At 38.3% G+C, this 24,118-nt stretch overlaps 1 protein-coding gene and 1 long non-coding RNA gene across 12 annotated transcripts in view; one reads left to right on the top strand and one right to left on the bottom strand.

The window, feature by feature from the left end:
* ERC1 (ELKS/RAB6-interacting/CAST family member 1) overlaps positions 1-24,118 on the top strand; it is a 150,411-nt gene that overhangs the window by 54,487 nt on the left and 71,806 nt on the right. For 4 of the 11 annotated variants that reach the window (XM_072400057.1, XM_072400053.1, XM_072400060.1 and 1 more), the window contains exons 4-12: positions 4,959-5,033; positions 7,777-7,932; positions 9,929-10,021; positions 12,225-12,392; positions 13,472-13,639; positions 17,373-17,510; positions 17,777-17,917; positions 19,456-19,596; positions 20,563-20,595. In XM_072400057.1, the coding sequence (XP_072256158.1) occupies positions 4,959-5,033; positions 7,777-7,932; positions 9,929-10,021; positions 12,225-12,392; positions 13,472-13,639; positions 17,373-17,510; positions 17,777-17,917; positions 19,456-19,596; positions 20,563-20,595 (1,113 nt within the window). The remainder of the gene's footprint in view (positions 1-4,958; positions 5,034-7,776; positions 7,933-9,928; positions 10,022-12,224; positions 12,393-13,471; positions 13,640-17,372; positions 17,511-17,776; positions 17,918-19,455; positions 19,597-20,562; positions 20,596-24,118) is intronic. The other 7 variants (XM_072400056.1, XM_072400063.1, XM_072400061.1 and 4 more) reach the window with 4 other exon arrangements.
* Positions 20,026-24,118, bottom strand: part of LOC140323190 (uncharacterized) — an 18,544-nt gene continuing 14,451 nt past the window's right edge. The window contains exon 3 of the long non-coding RNA XR_011919313.1: positions 20,026-20,187. This is a non-coding gene — a long non-coding RNA (uncharacterized lncRNA). The remainder of the gene's footprint in view (positions 20,188-24,118) is intronic.

Below are 24,118 nucleotides of genomic sequence, written 5' to 3'. Positions count from 1 at the left end.
CCAGTTTTTTGCTAGTGTCTCAAGGGTAAGAACATCGTCCTACAGTTCTGCTATTTGAAAGATCTTTCCTTTTTTTTTAGTATTTTTTTTTTTTTTCCTTTACTTTTTACTTTAGTCAGGAGTCCAATTAAGCTTTCATAACTGATCTGGACTATGGGTATAGTGTGGGTAACATCCTAGGTCCTAAGCCATTGACATTGCCACTGCACTTGGCCCGTATCCAGAAACAAACTTAGTTGAGTTAGATGATCAAACGTTGCATCCCCAAATACCCCATTTAGGTTGTTGTGTAGCCCGGTTTATTTATATGCCATTCTGTGAGTTCTATCTTAGTCACAGAGACTGATACTAATCTTCTCTCTTTGCATGAAGTTTTAGTCCCTAAAGAGTTTTTTTTTTTTTTTTTTTACATAACTCCAAAATCAGTCCAATTTTACTCCTGATAATGTGACATGTTCGACTTTAAAACTTGGGGACTGTTCTGCTACCTCTGCAAATTGGAATTTGGGAGAGTCTCATCCTAACAAAAAAGTTACTATACCTGTAGAATATGCTTTTGTTTTCAAGGATATAACTTGTAATAATTTAAAATTTAGGTCTTTAGAAGCTTGTTTACATTGGTGGGACCTTTCCTTTCATCCCATCTTGACTTTTTGATGTTTTTTTTTTCGAATGGCATTTGAGGGGCAGCATCTCTACCATCCAGATTTGGATCAACCCTTCTAGAGGTGAGAGTTCATATCTGCCCCTGTTGGAAAAGCTGGGACATGGAGTCCTTGTCCTATTCCCCACAGAGGAGGGCCTTCAAGGAGTTTAAAATAGTTTGTTCACCATTCCCAAACTGAAAGGGACCTCTGCCCTAACTTTGTTTTTAAGACACTGAATGCCTCCATTCACTTCCCATAATTCTATGAAATTTACCAGGTATCATTGTCACCCTTTTCCAGGAAGACTTACCTTCCTGTAGACATAAAAGATGTGTACTTGCACATCCCAATATTCCCTACTCACCAACATTTCCCATGGTTTGCAATTCGCTTCTCAAACTTCCAATTCATGACTTTGCCCTTTGGCCAGGCATTTGCGTCTTCACAAAAGTCCTAGCCTCAATACTAACCCTCCTGTGGCAACCCTATTTTTAAGTACCGTGACAGTTTAGGAGTTTAGTTGTCTGTGTTGGAACTGTGACTCATTAGCTGCAATATCTGGGCCTAGTATAGACCAAATTAAAGTCTGTCTTCCTCAAAAAAGACTCCAGACTTTTTATTTGTAGCTCTTCCCCTCCATTCCTCCATGTCCTCTTTAAATTTGAATATGGTTCCCTCTGCACTTCAGAAACAACTGTTTGCACTCGTTTTATTGTTCTCTCTACTGACAAGGTTGCATTCCTTGTCGCCATCACTTTTGTAAGACAAGTACTTGATGGCCCTTTCCTTTAAGTAATTATTTTTTGATTTTGCATAATGACAAGGTGATGTTCGGTCCCTTTGAGCTGCAGTCAGTCTTCCATTTTTCTGTTTTTGGGGTTGTTACTGTTTGCTTCCCAAAGGCACGGGACCTCCTTTGCCCTGCAATTAATAAGAAAGAAAAAAAGAATGTTTATACTCACCTAAAATGCTTTTTTTTCTGTGAGCTCAGTGAAGAACATAAATGCCACAACAGTTAAAGATCTTGCAGTTGGTAGTGCTTGGTAAAAAAGCTGAAGCATGTTGGTAGGGAGGGAGTGTAATCTTGGGCTAGCCTAGAATTTTTTTATTTACCAGGGTCCAACCCTGCTGTCAGCAGCACTGTAACACAAAAAATGCAATGCTTTCTGTGCCACTCATTGGACTGGTATTGCAGCTTATTTTAGGGCACTAAGGTAGTGATTACACCTGGGAATTCTGTGATGGACATGGTCGTGCAGAGGTTAACGCGTTCCCTTCTTCCTGGTTCTGGGCACCCAGGATACATAAAACAGACTGCTGATTTCCTGTTTCCATAGAGACCGTCACCATGACTACTGCGGGTGTCAGATAAAAAGTCTTTTCTCCATTGCTGTAAATAGAATGTGTAGGGTAGGCTGGGAGGCCCAGGAGAGGAAAGTCCAAAATCCGTGTCAGTCGCCTTTATCAGCTCCAATTCTCCAATGACTTATAGGCACTTTTTCTGCTCTTAAGGTCATTATTGTCACTTTTGCCTCCCATAACAGACAAATCACCTATTTTGCTGAAGTGCCCCCAGATCTGGATAATTGTTGCCCCGATCGGGCATTTGAGTAATGCGTCCAGTGAAGTACCTGTGCAAACTTTTTGTCCTTCATTGCTTTCTACATTAGTCGGCAAATAGTCTATCCAAAAGTGTAGGGACAAAGATAGCATGATATAAGTCTAGGCATGATGTCCCTTAAAGCGGAAATAAAGCTGCGATTATCTATCCTATTCCCATTCCATCACAGAAAGCCGCCATCTTTCATCGTCTTTGCTTTCTTAGGACGATCCTCAACTTTCCTGATTGGCTGTGCCAGGATGACGTGACTCCTGCATGAGCAGGAGTTCATTTGTTCCCAGCATGTGCAAGGGAAGCCGGGATTGCCGGGTTACCCTGCCAACCAACTCTGTGCATTCGCAGTTTGGTAAAATCTGACAGCCGGGCTACAATCAGACAGGTAAGAATAGTTATTGCAGAAGGGATATCGCCTGCCTCTTTCAGCAATAACCACCTGTCTGAATCACCCATGTTAAAAGTGGGACTTTAGTTCCACTTTCTTTGTTCTTTCAAAATGTATCTAGAGCTGGGGAGATTTAACATCTCTAATTTTTTCAGGACTAAAAGTCAGCTGAAATCTCAATTTTCTTTTTTGTTTCTGCAACAGGAATAGATGGGAAATCTTCCAATGAGCACACCTGGTAATGTGACAACTGTCTAAAAGAAAATGTTTGCATCGCTGTAGATATAGGGAATCCTATTGTCAATACATATCTCTGCCCAAATATTTTCCTTTATAAGTTCAAACCCAAAACTTTTTAAACCTTGGTGGGAAGAAATTGTAGGCAGGGGGGGCACCTGTATTGTGACCCAACTCTTCAGTAACCACCCAAAAACAGCGGGGTAGTTACTGGAAAGTGCTGGGTAGTGCGCCCAGCTAAAAGGGGCTGGGGAGAACACTGGTTTATTGTGTGAGGGAGGTGTTACAGTATAGGTTTGTCCATGTGCTGGGGAGGATGGTAACAGGAGCACAGAGAAATGTGTAGGCAGGGGAGCATTAAAGTGATCCCGTCATCATGCCCTGTATAAGCAGAGCCTAGGCCTTTAAATTTCAGTCTTCTAATGAATACTGTTTTATTCTTCATTCAGATGTATTTGGAACTTTCTGATTCTAAAAAACAGAATAAGATCACATTTAGAGCTTTTTCCTATTGTAGAAAATGTTCGGATTATAAACAGACTCTTCATGTGCTAACACTGGTTTGATAATTAGGTTTTCGATGGATGATTGAAGTCAGACCTTTAGATTCTTTCAGACATCTATGCTATCAGAGCAGAACAAAGCAACGCAAGCTGATTTTATTATGCAATTATGGTGGAATTTCCCTTTAGAATGATCAGTTCTTGTTTTGTTGCTAGTTATTTGAAGTGTATTTAAAGCATGACATAACTTTTTGCACCATTTTCTCCATTCTATTTTTGGTTAATGTACCACTAAATGTGTTTTTTATATTTATTTTAACCTCCTTGGCGGTTCATTTCTGTCCCGATTTATATGTATAAAAGAGGTACATTGATTTTCATAAAAATTTATTTTACATTGTAGGCCTGTAATTCTTTGGACTAACTCACCAAAATATGTCCAATATTTATTAAATTTGTTAATAAACTAAAAAAAAAAAAAAAAACACAGAAAATCCATTAAAACAAGGGTGCATAAATAATCAAAAATACTGAAACCTATAATATAGCTGTACCATAGCATATATATATATATATATATATATATATATGCTACTGTACAGTTATAATATAGGTTTCAGTAGAGCGAGAGAGATAATAATTACTTTGTATTGGATTCAATACAGTTATTATGAATCCAATACAAAATAATTTGAAATCACCGCCATGCTCACCAACTCCCGGTAAACGTCAGCGCACTCGCTGTGGGACAGATCGGAGGAAGAGGACGGGCAGGACTCTGGAGGATGCCGATGTGACCAGGTAAGTGTTTTTAAGTTTTTGGCTACCCCGAGTGTGGCTCGGGGTTACCACTTTCAGCAGGTTTTTTTTCCCCCGAGCCACACTCGGGATTACCGCTAAGGGGGTTAAATAAAAATAAAATCTTTTAAATATTGATACTGCTAGTGAGCTGATAATGTCTCGTGACCACTGCCTGTGCTGCCCTTTTATTTGTTACACCAATCTCAGCTATTTCTGAGCACTACTGAACACCTTTCCTCCATATTATGGAAAGAAAGGTGACAATCAACTTTTCCATAGACATAGTGCAGCAAGTGTTATCACCTTAGAATTGCAATTATGTTACTGGCATGATCTCCAGTTGATGAAAATGAGGTTTTGATATCCCATAAAATAAAAATATGTATAAAATAAACAATTCCATATGTACACTCCATATTTAGAAGTTTAAGCAGTTTATTGCTAGTGCTGACTCTGTGCTTTACTCTGTATATGAGGGAGTTAAAGGCGATATCCTTTGATTGTCACCTCTGTTAACCCCAAGGAGTTCTAACTAGCCCTGGAGACCAGGAGTCTTTACTTGGCAACAGTCTGTTGTCACTCTGGGGTTTTTTGTCACATCACGTCACCTTATGTATGAGAACATCCGGCTGTGCTTAGTGCTGCTATTAATGGGTCAGGTAGCTGGCGGTACCTCCCCCTCCCTTCCATGGAGCGTGTAGCTCCTCCGTCCGCCACCTTGGGGCCAGAATTAAATCTCACCTGTAATGTTTTCTTCCTCCCTGCAGGAAATCCATCGGCGCTTCGAAAACGCCCCAGATTCTGCCAAGACGAAGGCCCTGCAGACCGTCATTGAAATGAAGGTACGATTAAGGAGATTAGATAGGAGATTCTCTGTCTGATAGCTAATGGCAGCGTGAACGACTGGCGTCCATTTATGCAAGTGGTTCTTTTAGATGTAAAGATTGCGTATACTCCCAACCCATTATTAAATACCAGAACACAGCATTTTAAAAGCCAGGAAAGAAGGCCAGACAGTATTAGTCCACAATAAAACACAACGTTGCAGGGAAACCCTAATCTTAAGTCTGATTTTTAAATTACCTAATTTTTCCAGAATCGAGTGTAAGATTCTAGTCATTTATTAAGATCCTTTTCTCTTTTCTTCTACTTTGAGTCATACTCTTTATCAGCATGACATTGTAAAGTGTGTCTATAATTTATAATTTATTTCCCAGGATTTGGTTAGGTTTGTTAAAGGGAACTTGCTTATTTAAAGCAGAACTAAAAGTAAAAAATACAAAAATGCGAGCAGGTAAGTTCTCTGTTGCAAAAGGGACAGGTTATGTCTTTCCTGCAATTAAATAAACTTTTCTGCCTTTTTGGATTTTTTTTGGCTAAGCTTACCCCTCCTTGCTCTTCTGCTGGGATCTTCACTTGGTCCACTTTTGGATTCAGGATCTTTGACTGGCATTGGCCAGGCCAGAATTATATACTCCCACACATAGTGGGATGTGGGAGATCATACATTGTGCTGAGCATGCGATTGTGAACAGGCAGGTAAGTTTTTTTTTTTTTTTTTTTTTTTTTTTATTGCATTGCAGAAGGGACATAGCTTGTTCATTTTACAACAAAAATTCCCCTGTGTTTGGTAACCTGGGAGCTTCCAATGTTTCCATTACTTTTTTAGGCTAAGTACACACAATCTTTTACAATCCTTTCCAATGACAAATGACTGCACAATGCATGAATGAGTGCTGTACGTACAGCACTGTTGTGCTCTATGGAGAGGGGAGAAGGTGGAGAACGATGGAGCTGCACCCCACTGCGTTCTCTCCCCTTCACTTGCGTTACCATTGTTTGTTGTCCTTCATCCGTGGATCCACCAGGACGGTCATTCAGACGATGGATGACAAGCACTGTACACACGCAAGATATCAGCCCGAATAATCACGCAGATTATCGGACAAGAACCATTGCACGTGTGTACGTAGCCTTAAACTGTGCTGGATTGCAGCAACATGTTCCACAGCACTTCACAAAGTAATATAATGTAGTGTAATGTTATTAACTTTGTCCAAGGCCATACCCTACCAAAATTTTTGGTATGTGTTACTTTGGAGAACTTTCCCCAATTCCTATGTAATAAAATATTGTCAGCAGGGCAGCAAAGGCGACATAATCTCTGTAACAGGGGCCTGGATAGCAGAAGAAAATTTTTTTTAAAGCATTCAATGGTATTCTGTAAGGTGAAGTGTAGTGTAGTATCGAAACACAATTCAGGATTTGTAGGTAAAGTAATTACTACACTTTGCACTTTATCTTTATAGGATTTACATATATATATATATATATATATATATATATATATATATATATATATATAGTAGTGAAAGGTATATGTAGCTTACATAGTGGATTAAATGAAGCATTTTTATGTTCTTGATATAGTGGTAATGCCAATAATTTTTCCATTAAAGCTACTTCAATTTGAGGGATTCTTCATCTATTCCATCATAATGTCTATTTGTCAAATAATAAAAAAATAAACTCTTACTTGAAATTCAGAAATTGCTGACATGGTGGAAAATTGCGCTCATCACTCAAATGCGGGCGGCAGCTGAAATTGTGTGCGCGAATAGATACCAGCTACACTGATGGCCGCTTTACCCTAAATATAAAATAATGGAAAAAAAAAGGCTTTGCTTGTGTGTGATTGTGCCTTTTAGGTATAGTTTATAGAAATGGTAGATTATTAAAGCTTTACGTTGGTGTTCCTATTTCCTGTCCTATTTTCTTATTTCCTTAAAGCTGAACTCCCGAGCAAAAAAACCTCTCCAAAAAGTAGCATTATACTTTGAATACGTAATTTATGATTTCATTTTTCATTTATCCAAATAAAGCCTGAATCTTCTGTCGCTTATCAGAAATGCAACTCCAAATTTCCAAGACACTTCCAATCTTGCACGGTAGGGTGCAGCGGCGTTTTTATGTCACTGTGTTGTGATAGGTAGACAGTAACCTTCATTAGGTGCAAATACCACAATAACATGCCGACGCAACATACTTCTGTAGTCCAGCACAAACAAGTGTATCACTGTTATTCCCTCAACAAAGGATGTGACTTGGCAACTGCTTTCTTGGCAGAAATAATATTAGTTATCACAGAAGAGATTATGTTGTTCCCTTCTTTAATGTATGAGTTTAATATTCACATTTGCTGGAAATACAGAAGCATACCCAATGATCTGCCAGTAATCTGGTGAGCTTTTTGCTGTTTGAGCTGACAATTCTTTTGGAAAGAGGGTCTATTAACTAGACTTGTGAAGAAGACCCATCTCATCTTCTTGTTAGATAAAATCGTCCTACTTCTACATCCATAATCCTCCTAAGAACTTCCTAGGAGTGAGGATGTTTACCACCATTACTCCAGGTCACATTCTTTGAGACTACTTTCCAATTTTGGAGTTTTTCTTGATCATACAAGGAGGACATTAATGTTTTGTGACCTAAATTTGGTTTGCCAGCTTAAGTTAGTCATAGCAGTCTGATAGAGTAGCATAAGCCACTCTGGAAAGTCGTAGTCATGGCATTATTTTCCTGTAGGACTCTAAGATCACGTCGATGGAACGTGGACTGAGGGACCTGGAAGATGAGATCCAAATGCTGAAGTCCAACGGAGCCTTAACTACTGAAGAGCGTGAGGAGGAGATAAAACAAATGGAGGTCTATCGGAGTCACTCCAAGTTCATGAAAAACAAGGTAATCTAGCTCTGCACGGTGCTGGTCGTCCGCACTGACTCTTCAATACTGCCATTACGAAAAGGGTCTTCGGTGTCTGCAACTTTTATGACTGATTGTAAGATTTTTGCTTCTCTGGAGTTGAAACAGAACACCTCCAACAGCAAAATCTTGGACTTAGACAAAGGAGCCTAAACCAAACCGTTTATGTTTCATGGTTAACCAATATTGTGGTAGAGCCTAAAGCCATTCAGCTTTAGCATGCGCTCCAGTGCACTAGCACTGGAAGACAGAATATAAACGCTGCATACAGCACACCTTGAAAAACTAGGCAGTGATTTCTGAGAATCTGCGATCAGATTTTTAATATACAAGTCTGGGTTGGTGCAACACATACTGTTTATTTTTTATACATGTTGTACAAAAGAACAATTTTAAGTACATATTAACTCGGAAGTGAACTCTTCAAGTTCTGGCTAGGGGAAAAAAAAAAACAAATTATACTAAGTATAGTAACTTTTACAACGGAAATCCTATTTTAAGCTTTGTTTATATTTCTCAAGCATCTTTTAAAGTAATCTCATCTCCACCCCCCAAATTACTACTTGCGCTCTTGATGCTCCAATCTATGTGTCTATTATGGGTATGTGAAGCTGCTCAGGAGCCAACTTTCTTCCATTCCCCTCCTTCCCTTACATGATCTGTCACATATTTCTGTGGCTAGTGAATCCAAAAAAGGCCTTTGGCTGTTTAATGTGCCCATGCCACACTGAGGGAGAAAGTATTGAAAGGCAAAAAAAAAAACACTTTTTGTATTACATTTTTTTTTTATCACACTAAAGTCAAAAATATGCCTGTGAACAATGCAAAATAGCAAACTAAACACAATGAGTTCAGTTCTGCTTTAAGAAATTGGCTTCTCATACCATTCCTAAATTGAAAAGCTAGAATTTTTTCCAGTATTAGATAATTCTATAAATTTTCAAAGTCTAACCTGTCAGGGAATAGACACAGTGCCAGCTATTGCTGACATTTTCTTCTTTAAATACCAATCTCCTGGCCAAGCACCTAAGATTTTTTTATCAGGCTGTCCCTGATATTCTTTCTTGACAAAACCTATTACAAACCTTTCACCTCAAATAAGCATAGTAATTATTTATTATAAGGATAAGTTTTAGTTTGTTGAGATGTTTCCATGTTTAAGATCTACCCTACTTGATGGTCTAAGTTACAGATTTAATTTTTTGGAATGTCATACAACTTTCTCACAGTCTAATCTCTTAGCTTTGCTGAGACCATCAAAATTTCAGAATACACTAAAAAAGAAAATAAAGTGCCTAACTGCTTTAAGCTTTTTCTACCTTTCATTAAGTCCAGGTGCTAAATTTATACCCCAATGTAGTGCTATATTGTTAGCTTGTGGATAAGCAAGAATGCCTGAAAGAGCACAGGGAAATCTGTTAGCAAAGTGAAGAAAAAGGTGTGATGCCTATTTAATACAGCGAGGCATACAGAGGTGATTTGTGCCTTTCCAATGAATGGAGCTAAGGGTGGGATTGTGTGCTTATGTAGTGGACCAGAGGCAAATAAGAGATGACCAGGCTTGGACACAAAATCTCAAACACAAAAGCAGCTAGGTTGGAAAAGATTTACTATCCTTCCTATATCATACAGCCATGTAACACAACTGAGATGGAAACAATGAGGAAATTAAATGTTATTTTGCAATTTTTCCGCTGCTGAAACTCCAAATTTCCATTCCAACTTTAGCCACGTGACTTGAGGTGCCTTTATGGCGTATTCACATCTACTTTGGCACAGTTTTTTTTTTCTCTGCAAATCGCAGACTCTCATCTCGGGTCCTGACAGTCTCTTACTATCACATTTAATTCACCCTAGACCTAACCTCCTTTTCTGCCGGTAAATTTGATCAACTGATCCATCAGTCCCTGCAATGTTTTTTTTTTGTTGGTAACAAATATGTTCTGACTGTATAACATGCTCAATGTCCTGACAGGTAGATCAGCTGAAAGAGGAGCTGAGTGCCAAGGAGAGCCAGGCGGAGGAGCTGAAGAAGAAAGTTTCAGCTCTTCAGACGGAGCTGTCTGGCGTAAGGCTCCACGTTCTGTCTGTCCGCTGGCTTGCTGTGTCTCCTCAAGGCGGTCTGTGCCGCTTTTACCTTTCTGCTCTGGATATAACTCTAGGGGTGTCTCTAACACTTTAACCTCTCCTTTGTCACTCTGGGGTTTCCAGACGTCTATTATGTTTGTCTCACCTTATCCTTTACTCTGATATAATGCAATAACTCATGCTAACTGCCTGAAGAAATCTCTCTTTTTTATTTTTTGTTTAAGACATGTATGTCATTGTCACTTGTTTGATGTAGTAAATTTATCTGTTAATGTTTAAAAAAAAAATGTTTAGTTTGTATATGTACATGGGGGCAGTGATACTTTATTATATACATGCTGTCTTTTGTAGTGCAACGCAATGAGCCTGAATTATTAAAGCTCTTCAAGACTGGAAAGGATACACTTTCATCAGTGAAGCTGGGTGATCCAGCAAACCTGGAATGGATTTGGTCCAGGATTCAAAACATCTGCTAGCAAATAGCAAATGATTTTATGTAATCAATTCCAGGTTTGCTGGATCACCCAGCTTCACTAATGAAAGTGTATCCTCTACAGCCTTGGAAAGGTTTCATATATCAGGCTCCATGTTTCTTCTTATCGATAGGCCTGAAAAGAAAAGTGACCTATTTTGTAACTGATATTAGTGCTATGTAACAGCAGTTAGTAACACTGGCGTTGATTGCACTGCTAGAAATAACCTATATCATTTTATCATAAAGAAATATTTACCACTTTAAAATTAAATCTTAAGAATAGCTCAGTTTGAAATTCCTAAACATTTTTTTTTAATGAAGCCAATTTATATCTTTGTAATTTCCTAGTTCCAGTGCAGTAACTCATACATGAGATTTTCTGCAGGCTTTACAGAGCTATTTTCTGACTTTTTTTAATTGACAAATGCCTAAAGGGGATGTCTATATGGAAATAGATGTGTCAAGGAAATATTGATATACTGCTTAGTAAAATCACTTTCTGTAAACAGCATTGACACATCTGCCCCATTACCATAAAATACAAGTTCTATACTAATATATGTATTTTTAATTTTTTTAATACTTTTTTTTAGATATTTTAACACTCTAATCCAATGCCTTTATTATGTAATGACTAATGACATTTAGAAATTATGTTGTCCTTTTAAAGCAGGACTTGCAGGTTCCCGTTTCCTGTAGGTCCCTAAAAGAATTTCCAAGAGTGATTGTTGTGCTAGTCCATTTCCCTTCACAAGTGGGTGTAAATGGCTAATTGTAGCTGCATTTAGGATTTACTGTTTCCTAATGAGTTTTTGTCAGGTTTTTATTTCTCTTGTGTCTCCGTTAGGAAGAATTTCTATCACTTTCTGTCCAAGTGACACTCATACAAAAATAACAAAAAAAAACCAAAACAAAACGAAAGTGCAGTTGTCATTTTTTTGCCAGAAGCTATGGACAGCAATACAACAATACTTGTTATGTAAATTTTCCATCTCTACCTGTCTGACACAAGTTAGGAGGAAAGCTCCTCAGTGAGCAATACAAAGACACAAATGGCTTTAAACCATTTTTTCTCTGTGCCAGATAGAAAAAAAAATGACTAAAGTTGTGTTTTAAAAACTACCCTATGTTCATGTGTGTTTTCTCTGGGTACTCCGGTTTTCCCTATGCCTCCAAAAATCTGCAACTAGGTTAATTGGCTCCCCCAGAAACATTCCTCAGTACGTTTGGAAGATAAGCATTGCAGCCAAAATGCTGCTAGCTCTTGATTGCACACAATAGGGACGGGTGAAAATAATAATAAACACGAAAACAAAACAAAAAATAATTAAAATTTAAAGAATGCTCACAGTGGCAGCTGACTTTAGACACAAACTAATGCCACCTGAATTTGGGTTTAGATTTAGAACTTGTACTGCCAAACTAAGAGCTGTAAAACATGAATGCGTGTTGGTATTCAGAAGTTTCAGTAGGTATCAATAGTCTAATCGCCTATATCAGTCAAATCAATTAGTGACAGACTATATGCTGTCCTTTGTGCTCCTTGAGATGTTCTTTGACCAGTGTCTTGAAAATTACTTATCAGCCTTTATCTATAGATGTAGAAGGAGGCGCCTTGTGACATTCACTAAGTGAATGTTTGCATTTATTGTGTTTGATTTTCTACCCCAATTAATTATTTTTCTTCTGCTCGTTTTGCTCCCTACAGATTGGGCAGGTCAAGCAAGAACTCTCTCGTAAAGACACCGAGCTGCTGGCACTACAGACCAAACTGGAGACTCTCACCAACCAATTTTCAGATAGCAAACAGCATGTGGAGGTCCTGAAGGAATCGCTTACTGCCAAGGAGCAGCGGGCGGCCATCTTGCAAACTGAGGTAAGGAATGGAGACAATTGTAAATTTATTATATGTAACCCATTAAGCACATTTGAACTTGGCAGGGAAGCCATTCTGAGGGAAGCTATTCTGAGGGTCCAGACAGTCAGCACTCACTGGGGGTTAGTTAGATTACAGCTGCACAAGTTAGAGAGTGTCTCATGTCGCTGTGATATCACTGATTCATAGAAAACTGGCAGAATGGACTGCCACCAATGAACTATGAACCTGAAGAAAATGGTTTAACTTTGACAAAGTTTTAGCTAATACAGCTTGAAGTATACTGCCTAAAATTATAGCAGACATGCAATAGCTCTTTTGTCAAAAAAATAACTCCCTAGCTCCTGGTGGCTTTTTGTATTAGCATTGCCGCACACATAGTCAGCCACCGGGGATAATGTAACTCAATTACATCATCTAATGAATGAAGAGATTTGCCTTCCCCATGGAAGACCACTGTGGAGCTGGCGGTAAAGATGGAGTGTTCCATTCATGCAGCCATGAAAGGTTCTGGACCAGTCATTGCTGCAGGATGATTACACAGGGTAAGCATATGCCCTAAATATGGTAATGGCTCACCACCCATCCATAAGCTTAGTTCCTCTTTAGCGGCAGCCTTACAATTGGTTTTGCATGTTTGTACAGGCTCCTTTTATAATTAAATTGCTTAATTTGAATTCTGTACACTTCAAGCTTCCCAAATTGGAATTTCATAACTCCTTTCAAGATCCAGTCCAATGCCTGCTTAAGGGCCCTTGAAAGGCTGCGTGATGTTTTGTTTTCAGAAAGCAATGTAAAGCAGCATGCTGGCCCAGCCTACCAGCCATAATCTGCCTGTAACACATAAAGAAGCACAGAGATCCAATATTGTCATGACTGGGTCTAAAATAGGGTATGTAGTTGAAAGGTGTATATGTGTGTGTGTATATGTGTATGTATATATGTTTTATGTGTGTGTGTGTGTGTGTGTGTATAAAATCATACACACACACTCATCATGTTAATAAGGGGACAGATGCCAGGAACAGTAAAATAAAAGCCAGTGTGATTATATTTAAGCCACTGTGTTTTACCTGTAGGTGGATGCTCTTCGTTTGCGTCTGGAAGAAAAGGAGACCATGCTGAATAGAAAAACAAAACAGATCCAGGAAATGTCTGAAGAGAAAGGCACCTTATCTGGCGAGATCCATGACCTCAAGGATATGTTGGATGTCAAGGAGAGGAAAGTCAATGTGCTGCAAAAGAAGGTAGGAGTTATTTTGGCAAAAATATTATTGTTATACCTGTGATAAGTGAAATATCTAATCTAAAGCCAAACGAAATCTGTGTACGCTAATCCAAATAATGAATTAAAATGTTTCCAGCTGTTTTATATTCTTTATTATTGAAAGACATTTTAGATAGCCGAGTGCTACTAACCTTGTGACAGCAGTTTGGGGAAGGTCTTTCTCTGTTCCCTGTATACAAATCCAGCTCCATAAACATGGTTTTACTGGTTTGGCGTGAAGGGAACTTGTGTGGCCTTCACAGAGCCCTTTGGGATGATTTGGAATGTTGACTGCAAGTCAGCCCTTATCATAAAACATCAGTGTCTGACCCCACAAATGGACAAAACAATTCCACAGGCACAATGCAAAATCATGTAAAAAGCTATCCTAGAAAAACAAAGGCTGTTGGAGCTGCAAGGGTGGACCAACTCTATATCTCTGTATCTATGTACTATTACGGACATCCTCCTAAAAAATACTTGTTGCTTGATTTACTCTGGTTTTAGTTTTTTTGTAGTAAGTAATTTTTAGAGCAAGCATATAAGCAGTTAAAATGAATGAAATTGGTCTCATGTACTTTTGCCACTTAGAAACAAAGCTGCCGGGTTACCTAATAATGTCAGGGCACAAATGAGTCCGTCACTGCTACCATTCAAATCAGTAATCAAAGGAAATGCCAATACAAATACTTTAAATAAATACATTTTGTGCTTTTTAAACATTTTTTAAAAGGGGGGGGGGGGACTAAAATAGCATGGGTTCCCTCTATATTTTCTCTTCTTTTTTTTACAGGTTAAAGTATTTTGTACTTTGGAGATGGTTATGATGGGTCACTTGTTCTTAAATTATCTTTTGCACATTACAATAGATAGTTCTGCATTCTCATTTAAAGCGTGTAACAATGTCTCAGATGGCAAGTTTTTTATACACTCTTCAAGTGGACATGACCATATACCAGTATATACTAAGCTTCTTTTTCTAATGCCATTTTCAGGTTAAAAACAAATATTGGTTAATTCCTGAGTATATATGTTTTTAGTTTGGCAGTCAGTAAAAAAACTATAATGTGACCATGTCAGACCTTATTCACTTTTTTTTTTTTTTTAAAAGCCTTATCTGTAGAAGAAGGCAGCAATTACGCAACTTTCCTTGTGTGGCTGAATACAATGTAGGCATGCACAAAGGAGACTTGGAGTTCCTAAATGCATACTTGTTTGAGTCAAAACTTGACTTGAGTCAAAAAACATTGACGCAAAATGATCAATATTACAGACAGATTACATCTGAACTAGTCCATTCAAAAGGGGGATTCAGAGATATTATGGGACTTAATTTCTCTTAGGTGCAATAAGGGAAAGTTATTTTCCTATCTCAAGCATTTCCATCTCTAACTTGCTGTGTTTGTAAAGGGTGTTTTGTTTTGTTTGACCACTAGATGGCGATCTGCACTTATAGATTTGTAAGACATGCCCAGATGTGATTCATAGTGCTGAATTTAAGGCCATGTGCAATTTATATATATATATATATATGTGAAAAAAAAACTCATCCAGAAAGTACAGAGTTGCTTTTACAATCTCCATGTCTTGGAGAGGAAACCTTTCAGGCAACTATTTTGCCTGAATCTTATATTCTTTATGTCATGGCATTTCATTAAGTTTGTCTTACTGTTGGTAAAACATCATTCTTAGAGTTGACTTGTTTTTAAAACTTATGTACTACTTTTTATTAATACACATACGTATAATGTTCATTGTGTGGACACAGTTGGACTTTTAGGTTCTCCTACAATGTTAGAAATATGTGAGCTGCTATTTCCAGTCTCATTGGATTAGCCTAAAAACTTTAAAACCACAACCCCAAACTAGTATGTCCATGTGACAGGGTGACATCTTAGGAGCACTATTAGGAGACCGTAACAAGGAGTTGTCACCCATAACAGAAAGTGGGCCCTTTTGGGTTAACCACTGGTGATTATTTTAATGTCAGCTGCAGTTTTAACATTAACATTGAAAATAAAATGATTATGTTAAAGTTCATATGAAATTTTGCTCTTTGGTTTAAATCTACTTAAAACTGAACTACAGCATGATTTATATTGCAGTGACATTTTATACAAACTAATCGTAGGCTAGTGTGATGGATAGTAAATAATATGAAGGCAAATTTACAAATTGCTGAATGGGTTTTTAAAACATTTCACCATTAAAAAGAACTAAGCATACCCCACCACCAGCAGCAGCAGCAGCAGCAGCATTGACCTCAAAGCTTCCTATGGTCTGGCCTAATACATGGTGAAGATGATAAAGCTGGCCACACACTCGCCCATTAACCCTTCACTATGAGCCAAGAGGTGTTTTCAGACGACAAACACGTCTCGTCTCCCGGGACTTCCTGCTCTGCCCTCTTTTCCTGAAAGGGCGCATTTAATGCCTTCAGGTATTTTTGGAACTTGGGTCTGTCCTTCATGCGTAAGAGTCTTCCAAGAGTCCTGCTGCGGCCTGAAATTCTGATTAATTAAAGGGCAGTAAAACACAGCAATAAACTGGGAGGTTTGTTTGTCCATTTGGCCAGGCGCTTTCCTGCGGTCACTGTGTGGCTTTGCTTAACATTTAGATGGTAGTAGAGAGAAAAATTGTAAAACTGAGGGCAACCAGGACGAGAAAGCATACGAATATTGTGAGCTGTGGGTTCCGAAACTGGGAGTTCAGTCATCTTGGATGGAAATAGATTGTTTTGTTTTGTTAGATGCATCTTTGTATACACATTGTCTGTCACTTAACCCAGTTTCATTTCTCAGTAAAAAAGTAGTAGTTTATGAGGTTCCCTGTTTTCCACAGGTGAAGAATATAAAATGAAATTCTCCTTTTTTACAATCTCACAGTCAAGCAATCTGAACAAACCTGTGTCACTGCATATTATGTTTTTTTTATTATTATATTAATAATAAAAAAACTGTATTTATAAAGTGCTAACATATTATGCAGCGCTGTGAATTGAAAAGGGGGTTGCAAACGACAGGCAGATACACAAAAGGAGAAGAGGACCCTGCCATTGTTTCATATGGGAACAACCTGGAAAAGATTTAATGGGGGGGAAGAGCCATAGAGGGGAGGTTGTGGTCATCAGGCACAATTTGTGGTCAGGTAATGATTGGTGACATCTGTCCTAAAAGAGGATTTTCTTTCGCTGCCTGCTTTATCTCGTTATTGCGAAAAGTTAAAGGGGGTGTACGGTTACAATTGCATATTTTATCCAAAATAAAAACCTATACTTTAAAAGCATGTACACAAGGAAGCATCAATATATTGTTGACAATACAGATAAAGTTTGTTCATTTAAAATACACCCATTACTTTTTTTTTACTTCCAAGAAGCCCCCTCATTGGAGCATTACTAAGATAAACTAAAAAAGATCTCAAAAAGAATATTTAGGATTTCTGAGGTTATAAGTTACCTTTTGGAACCTGGAAATACATATTTATTAATTATTGTTACTTTCAATAAATAAACTTATTTTGGACTGTCAACAATATTTTGAAGCTCTCTTCAACAAACCTTCAGACATTATTCAGTGTACTACCACTACTTTATCTGTTTATGGCCAGCTGTTGTGTTCATTGGGGTTTCCAATGTTTACCAAATTATGAATTAGACTTGCATCTCTGTTTTTCTTCTTTAATTTAGATCATGTCATATTTTCTATTTCCAGATCGAGAATTTGCAAGAACAGCTACGGGACAAGGAGAAACAGCTGAGCAGCTTAAAGGATAGAGTGAAATCTCTTCAGGCAGACACCACCAATACAGACACAGCACTGACCACCCTGGAGGAGGCGCTGGCGGAGAAGGTAACAGCTTCATCATGGCATAGCTGGGCATATGAATTCATAAGAGGGGCTGTACAACCAGTTTGGATGGTTTTATCCTAAGTTAAGCAGTGCCCATTCTATGTATGTAAAGTATTGACGTATTGTGAACAAACTGCATCTAATCTATTGACAACATTTTCAATTGGGCTTTAAGATTAATAAAGATAAAATGGCAAATATGTTTGGAAAACCCTTTCGTTTCTTTGTTAAATTAGGTAAGAATGTTTCTTGTGTTTGTTTCTCAGGAAAGAATAATTGAGCGTCTGAAAGAGCAGCGAGACCGCGATGAACGTGAGAAACAAGAGGAACTTGAATCTTGCAAAAAGGAACTGAAAGATCTTAAAGAGAAAGTCAGCCAGTTACAGGGAGATTTATCTGAGAAAGAGGTGAATACACATTTCTCCTTCTGTTCATTTTATATCTCTGTCTCTTTAGAGGTTTTACAAACATTTAACCAAAGAAACCCATTTCTGATCTTGTCTTTCTAGCTGTACGGTGGTGTTTTTTGATTATTTGGATTTTTGACTGGTTATATTAGATTATTGAAGTGGCAGATATCTTGTCTTTTGGGGAGCTCCCCAGCAGGCTATTGATTCAGCGGAACAAGTTGCCGCTAGATTGGTGTTAGCCCCCCACCAGGGAACCATCAGATCTATACCCTGGCCCAATTTGCTTTCTTGAACTTTTTAAATGGTCTTAAAAGATGCACTTCAGCAAACAAATTCAAAAATGGAACACATTTATGAGATAAAGAAAGTACCTTTCTATTGTAAGGTTTTGGGTATCAAGACATAACAAAAATAAATAAGCAGGTCCCAAAATTAGGTAAATATAACACACATAGCACATTTTTTTCCAGTTTGCTGGTTTTGAGAATTCAGGTGTGTATAATCTGCGAAGGGCTATAAGGCCATTTTCAAACAATTCAAAGTCTATCATTCTTCAGTGAGATTATTCAGAAGTGGAAAACATTGAAGGTCATATTGTGCAGGGCTCAGAGAAATTGCAATAAGGCCTTATTTACCATGTTTAATTTTAAAGGTAATGACAGCACATTTCCAAAGAGTACACAAGTATGGCTTGTTTGGAACGGTTGCCAGCTTCTATCCTACAAAGAGAACATATCAGCAGCATGACTTAGGTTTGCAAAGTTGAATCTGAACAAACCCACAAGACACTTGGAACAATGGAACATACGTGAACCAAATACATCATTGGTGGAGGGGTGATGATCTGAGCTTTTTTTTTTTTTTTTTGCAGTCACAGGACCTAGGCTTATGCAGTCCTTGAGTCGACCATGAACTCCTCCTCAACAAAGTATTCTACAGTTGAAAGCTAGGCCAACTGTATGACAGTTAAAGTTTGGCTGAAATTGGGTCATTTAATAGGACAATGATTCCAAGCACACACATTCTTCCACAACGATTTGAGAAACTGATAAAATCATAAATAAAACTATGACTTCATTATTGCTGGTAAAGGTGGTTCTTGCTGTTGAATCATGGGGTGTTCTTGGTTTATCACACATAGTGTCTGCATTTTTTTTACATATTTTTTTACACCTCAGGTTAGATTTTGATAATTTTAAACCTGCTATGGACCAGAATATTTTATTTATTATACCCTCAGATGAAAAACCTTAGAATGTAAAAGGGAGTGTACGTTCTTTTTCCCACTATTGTAATAAAGAACTGATATACCTGCCAACGGATTTGTATTTTTGTTCTTCCCAGGCAAGTGATTTACACAGCCAGACAAAGAGATACCACGTTGTTCTCATCTCCAAGCAAAGTTAGTTTTTTCTAATGTATCAGGACTGCAATTATATGTGTGTTTTGTATTTCTCTGGAGTTCACCTTTTAACTATTTAAATAAAGTTTCTGTACTGTGATCTAATGTAATAATGTCAATGATATGTCCACAGTCCTCCCTTCTGGACCTAAAGGAGCACGCTTCTACCCTGGCCTCCTCTGGCCTTAAAAAAGATTCTAGACTGAAGAGCCTGGAAATTGCTTTGGAGCAGAGGAAAGAAGAATATCTGAAGCTGGAGAACCAGCTAAGGAAGGTGAGAAAGTTCTTCTAAGTTCTGGTTACTTCCTCACTATATCTGCCAAGCTTGATGTTTATTTCCTCCCTATAACACATCTTCCAATCACAGTACTATTATTACTACTATCTGTTTTTTGACATACAGACATACCTCTCTGCTATCTACAAACTCAGGAATATTCATCAGCATTAAAATGTTAGCTGTATTGCTAGATTTTCTCATACAGCTCATGTTACAGTTACAATTTTTAGTATCCTCTTGTTCAGTCTGTTACACGTTAATGCACATTTAAACTAAAAGCAGTTCTCAAATTGTCCATATATATAACACATATCTCTGGTATCTGTATCATTTCTCACTCAGTTATTCTTTATTTAGAAATTTTCTTTTTATAGGGAGAACAAGTGTGGGAGGGGTAATACAAAGGGATAAGAATATAACAATACATCCGTAAAATTACAATACTAAGGGGGGGGTCTAAAACAACAGAAAATAACCAAGGGGAGTATGCAACAGCGTGCATTTGCAAAGAGATTTATGAATTTGTTTAAGCCAGTCAGTCCAAAGTTTAGGAGCTTCCTTTTTTAGGTGAACTCTCCACGGGTTCTACAAAAAAAAAAAAAAAAAAGACTGACCTGCATACATATTTACATTACTGTCATAATGACCTGTCAAAGAGACTATTCACCGGTTACAGTGCCTGGTAATAGCCAACCGCTTATTTGGGTGTATTCACAGTACATTTAAACATACAGACAGGCTAAAATATGGTGCTTATCAAGCATATGTCTTACATGTAATAATAAACACTCATATTAGTAATAAATATTGTTTTTAGTTTATAAGGTGTCCAGATCAACATATATCTTTAATCTAAGGCCTATTGTGTGAACGTCGACAATTCTCCTTTTGAACTTTTGAGAGTTGGGTTGATAAAACCAAATCTGTCTTACTTCACCTTCTTTCTTATCCCTGTCTCAGCATTCTGATGGGTTACCACACTCCGGGAAAGCAGTAAGTCCCCCTCCGCATGGATGCCCCTGTGTTTCAGAATTGACACCTCGCATGTCTTTACCTCCCACCCCCATCTTCCATTTGTTATGAAATGTGTTGCAGTTATAAATGCTTTAATGAATTTACATGGATGCGGTTGTTTTTCTTTTCCTCTACTGTTAAGTAAACAGAATGTAAAAATAGTAATGGTACAGAGCAGCCATAACACCTTGTTACATCTTACTGGAGTAAATATCTACCCCGGGCAGCTCTGTAATTTTAAAAAAAAAATATGTAAATGGATTTTTGTAGATGAAAACTGTTGATGCACATATATCCGACTTGTAGTCAGCTTCTTGCCATCCTTGTACAGCAGAGTTCTGACTGAAGAAAAAAGGGCTGCCAACCATTTGTACTAGTGTGCTAACAATGTGCATGCTGATAGAAGAGGATAGGGAGATGAACTTATCGGCCTGTAGCTGTTACTTTTATTATGCAGTCAACCGGCTGCGGGAGATACAAGACTTCTAAGTGGTATTAAATGCAGCAAAAAAAAATTAAAAATGAGGTCTTCTTGCCAGGTTGCAGGTTTGTGTAAAGCTTAGGGACTAAATAGATAGAACTATAATATTGTTTGGCCAGGTAAAACACCTTTTCATGTTATCTCATCTATTTGTTTTTTGTTTGGAGTTCCTCATTAAAGCAGGCGTTTACTTGTCTTTTTAGGGCTAATAAGGTTTTCTATAATTCGGATAGTATTACACTCTTCTGGCTGCTGCAATAAAAACAAGGTTTTTCCCTTGTTAAAACTTGTGTGAGGCATAGCTGCTAACTATCTGCATCTTCCTGACCATCCATTCCCCTGCGTCCCCTAGCAGTTACCGCACGATGAGTATTGAGGCACAAGAATTGTGGCCATCAAATGTACCCTGACCTGTCATTAATGTAGATTAAAAAGTTAAGCCTAAACTTTTTTTCTGTCTATTCTCTTGAGAAATACAGCAACTCTTGTACATTTAGATTACTGCTGCCCACTGGAGGATTGGACACAAAAAGTTATGTAGGCCAGCCTGGGATAAATCTGCTTTCTTCAGCTGTCTGAGTGATCATCAGTTCTGAGTCTCACCCAGATCCCACTGGAAAATCCATTGTGGGGACAGCATGAAAATGACCCTTAGGGACTTTCCAGTAACTACAGATACAGGTCCAAAGCCTGGCCTGGTCTCTGTGTTTGCCCTGAAAACTCACTCAATGAGTAGGCTTTTTATGCTGGACATTTGAAGTTACTTCATTCTAGATCAATCTTCTTTTTTGCTGCTACTGAAAGGGTTTAACCTTGTGCTGCCAACATCCAGTGAATGGATCACTTTCTTTTCTGTGATTAAATACTGAAGAACCACATGGCACTCTAAACTTTAGCTCGTTCTTGCTACTGACCTACAGTGACCCGTCACTTTCATCCTACCAAACGTCATCTGTCACCAGTTGTCAATATTCTGCCCCATACCTAGAGTGTTAGTTTGCCCTACCACTAAATGTCTGCAACATGTCTGATCCTAGAAACAGCGGAGAGAGCCTCACTTCAATCAGCGCCTGCAGCTCTCATTCTTCTAACAGTTCTGGGTCAGGTTTCTCATTTCTTCTAGAAGCTAGGACTCTATCCGATCTATGTGTACAGAAGCCTCCAGTCTACTCATCCACCTGATATTGTCCACTATTTTTTTGTTGACCCTGTCCGTGTAGGTTTTAAGCTCTCTCCTGCACATTCCTTTTCATAATTATTTCTCATCTACCCTTGAATGAGTAAACTATGGACCACTATCTTAGTTGTTTCAGCAGTGGTTTACCTCAACCAAGGGACTTATATTTTGGTAGAGTATGTCACTATTTTTTAAACATTTTTATCAATAAGCATTAGTAAACCCACTTAAGATTTAGCTGACAGGCCCTTCCCTTGGTCTGGGCCCGAGCCCTTTTGATTTCCCATTGGTATGGGTTAAATCTCTTCATTGAGATATTCACAATTAAATGAAATGCTTAATGATGGTGATAAAAGCCTTGTAACTTAGCTGTTGGTCATGTTGCTGGGCTGTGAATCCCAGAAGTTTTCAACTTGTTTGGACTTTGAGGGATGACCCATTGATTAACATAATCAATCATTTTATTGGCGGAAAATGCACTTACCTTACCCAGTGGTCTGGTAAACCCTCTTCCTCTCAATTTTCCTACATGTTCAGAATCCAGGCAACAACAGACTGGGTCCTGGCCTTCTTAAAAGCTGGAAGTTTTATGTATGTTCAACATTTCTTCAGTGTGAATGACTAAAATATTGGACTTCTGGTATCTGCACTGAGTTTACTCCATTGTCTGGTGGCTGCATGGGGCTGGATGATCTGTAGACCACCACAAATTAGGGTTGATTCATTCTCTCAGAGAGATATTACCCTCTCTCCTGTTGAATTACCCTTGTGTTAATGTTTCCTTTTCAGTTCCATCCTATGTCTCCCTCAGCAGTTTCTTTCTTTCCCTTTCTGGGAACTGAGTTACCTCTACTTCTGATCAACTTGACTTGTTTAATGAAGTCCCTGATTTTGGATCAATACCAGTTTCCCACATACAACATCAACCTCCTTACCTAGCTAGAAGGTCACCTTTTTAATATAGAAATTCTAGTGTTTCGAGGTGATTCAATTCTAAGGTTGCTTCTTTGGATGACCTAAGGGACTTTGCATTTCTGATTCACCTTCCAGGGTAGTTGGACCCTAATGGCCTTGGTCTTAATGGTGAAAATTGTTTCCCTTGGAAAAATAGGGACTTTTGTGCCAACAAAACTTTGGATCCCATTCTACACAATTTATCATACACTGGTTTGGTTCATCAGCCTCTCCCCATCTGAGTTTCCCATCTAGTGAGTGTAGAATGCTGAGCAGGACCCCTCTGATATCCCAATTCGATGTCATGCTGCATGGTATGGTACTCTGGTCTTGTTGTCTTCTGATGACAGCTTAGGATTCCTTGTTGTCTTTGTGGCATTTTTACACCAAGTCGTAGACCCTCCCTTTCCTTAAAGCCTAGCAGACATTAGGCAGACTTCTGATCTTTTGGGTTCTGTGTTTTGGTTCTCCTTACTTTATGGTTGGATTTTCTGTTGGGTTTCCATGGTTGTTGGTTCTTCAGCAACTGCAATTTTGTTATTTCTTCTGTATGTTAAGCTGTTCTACAATTAAATTAATTCTGGCCTGGTCAATCCTGCTTGTTTTAGCAGTTAATTCTAGGACTTTTAGTTCCTTTATTGCTGGTTGTTTCCTGGTGCGTGGGTTTATACATTTGTGAGTGTTGTTCTCCTTCCCCCCAATACTTTACCTCAGTTTCCTGGACAGGTTTGCTGATACACACTTTACTGTCATTTTTCCACTGTGGTTTTTGGCCTCCTCATCTTGTCCTGTTGATGTGACCAGGTCTTGGCAGCCAAGGACAGAGCTCCAGTGTAAAGCTACATACACACTTCCAATTATTATCGTCGGAAAACGAACGACGAACGTTC

Source organism: Pyxicephalus adspersus, chromosome 2, assembly GCF_032062135.1.
Source record: "Pyxicephalus adspersus chromosome 2, UCB_Pads_2.0, whole genome shotgun sequence".
NCBI lineage: Eukaryota > Metazoa > Chordata > Amphibia > Anura > Pyxicephalidae > Pyxicephalus > Pyxicephalus adspersus.
The sequence above is the reverse complement of the archived record's forward strand: the minus strand, read 5'-3'. Positions and strand labels throughout refer to the sequence as shown.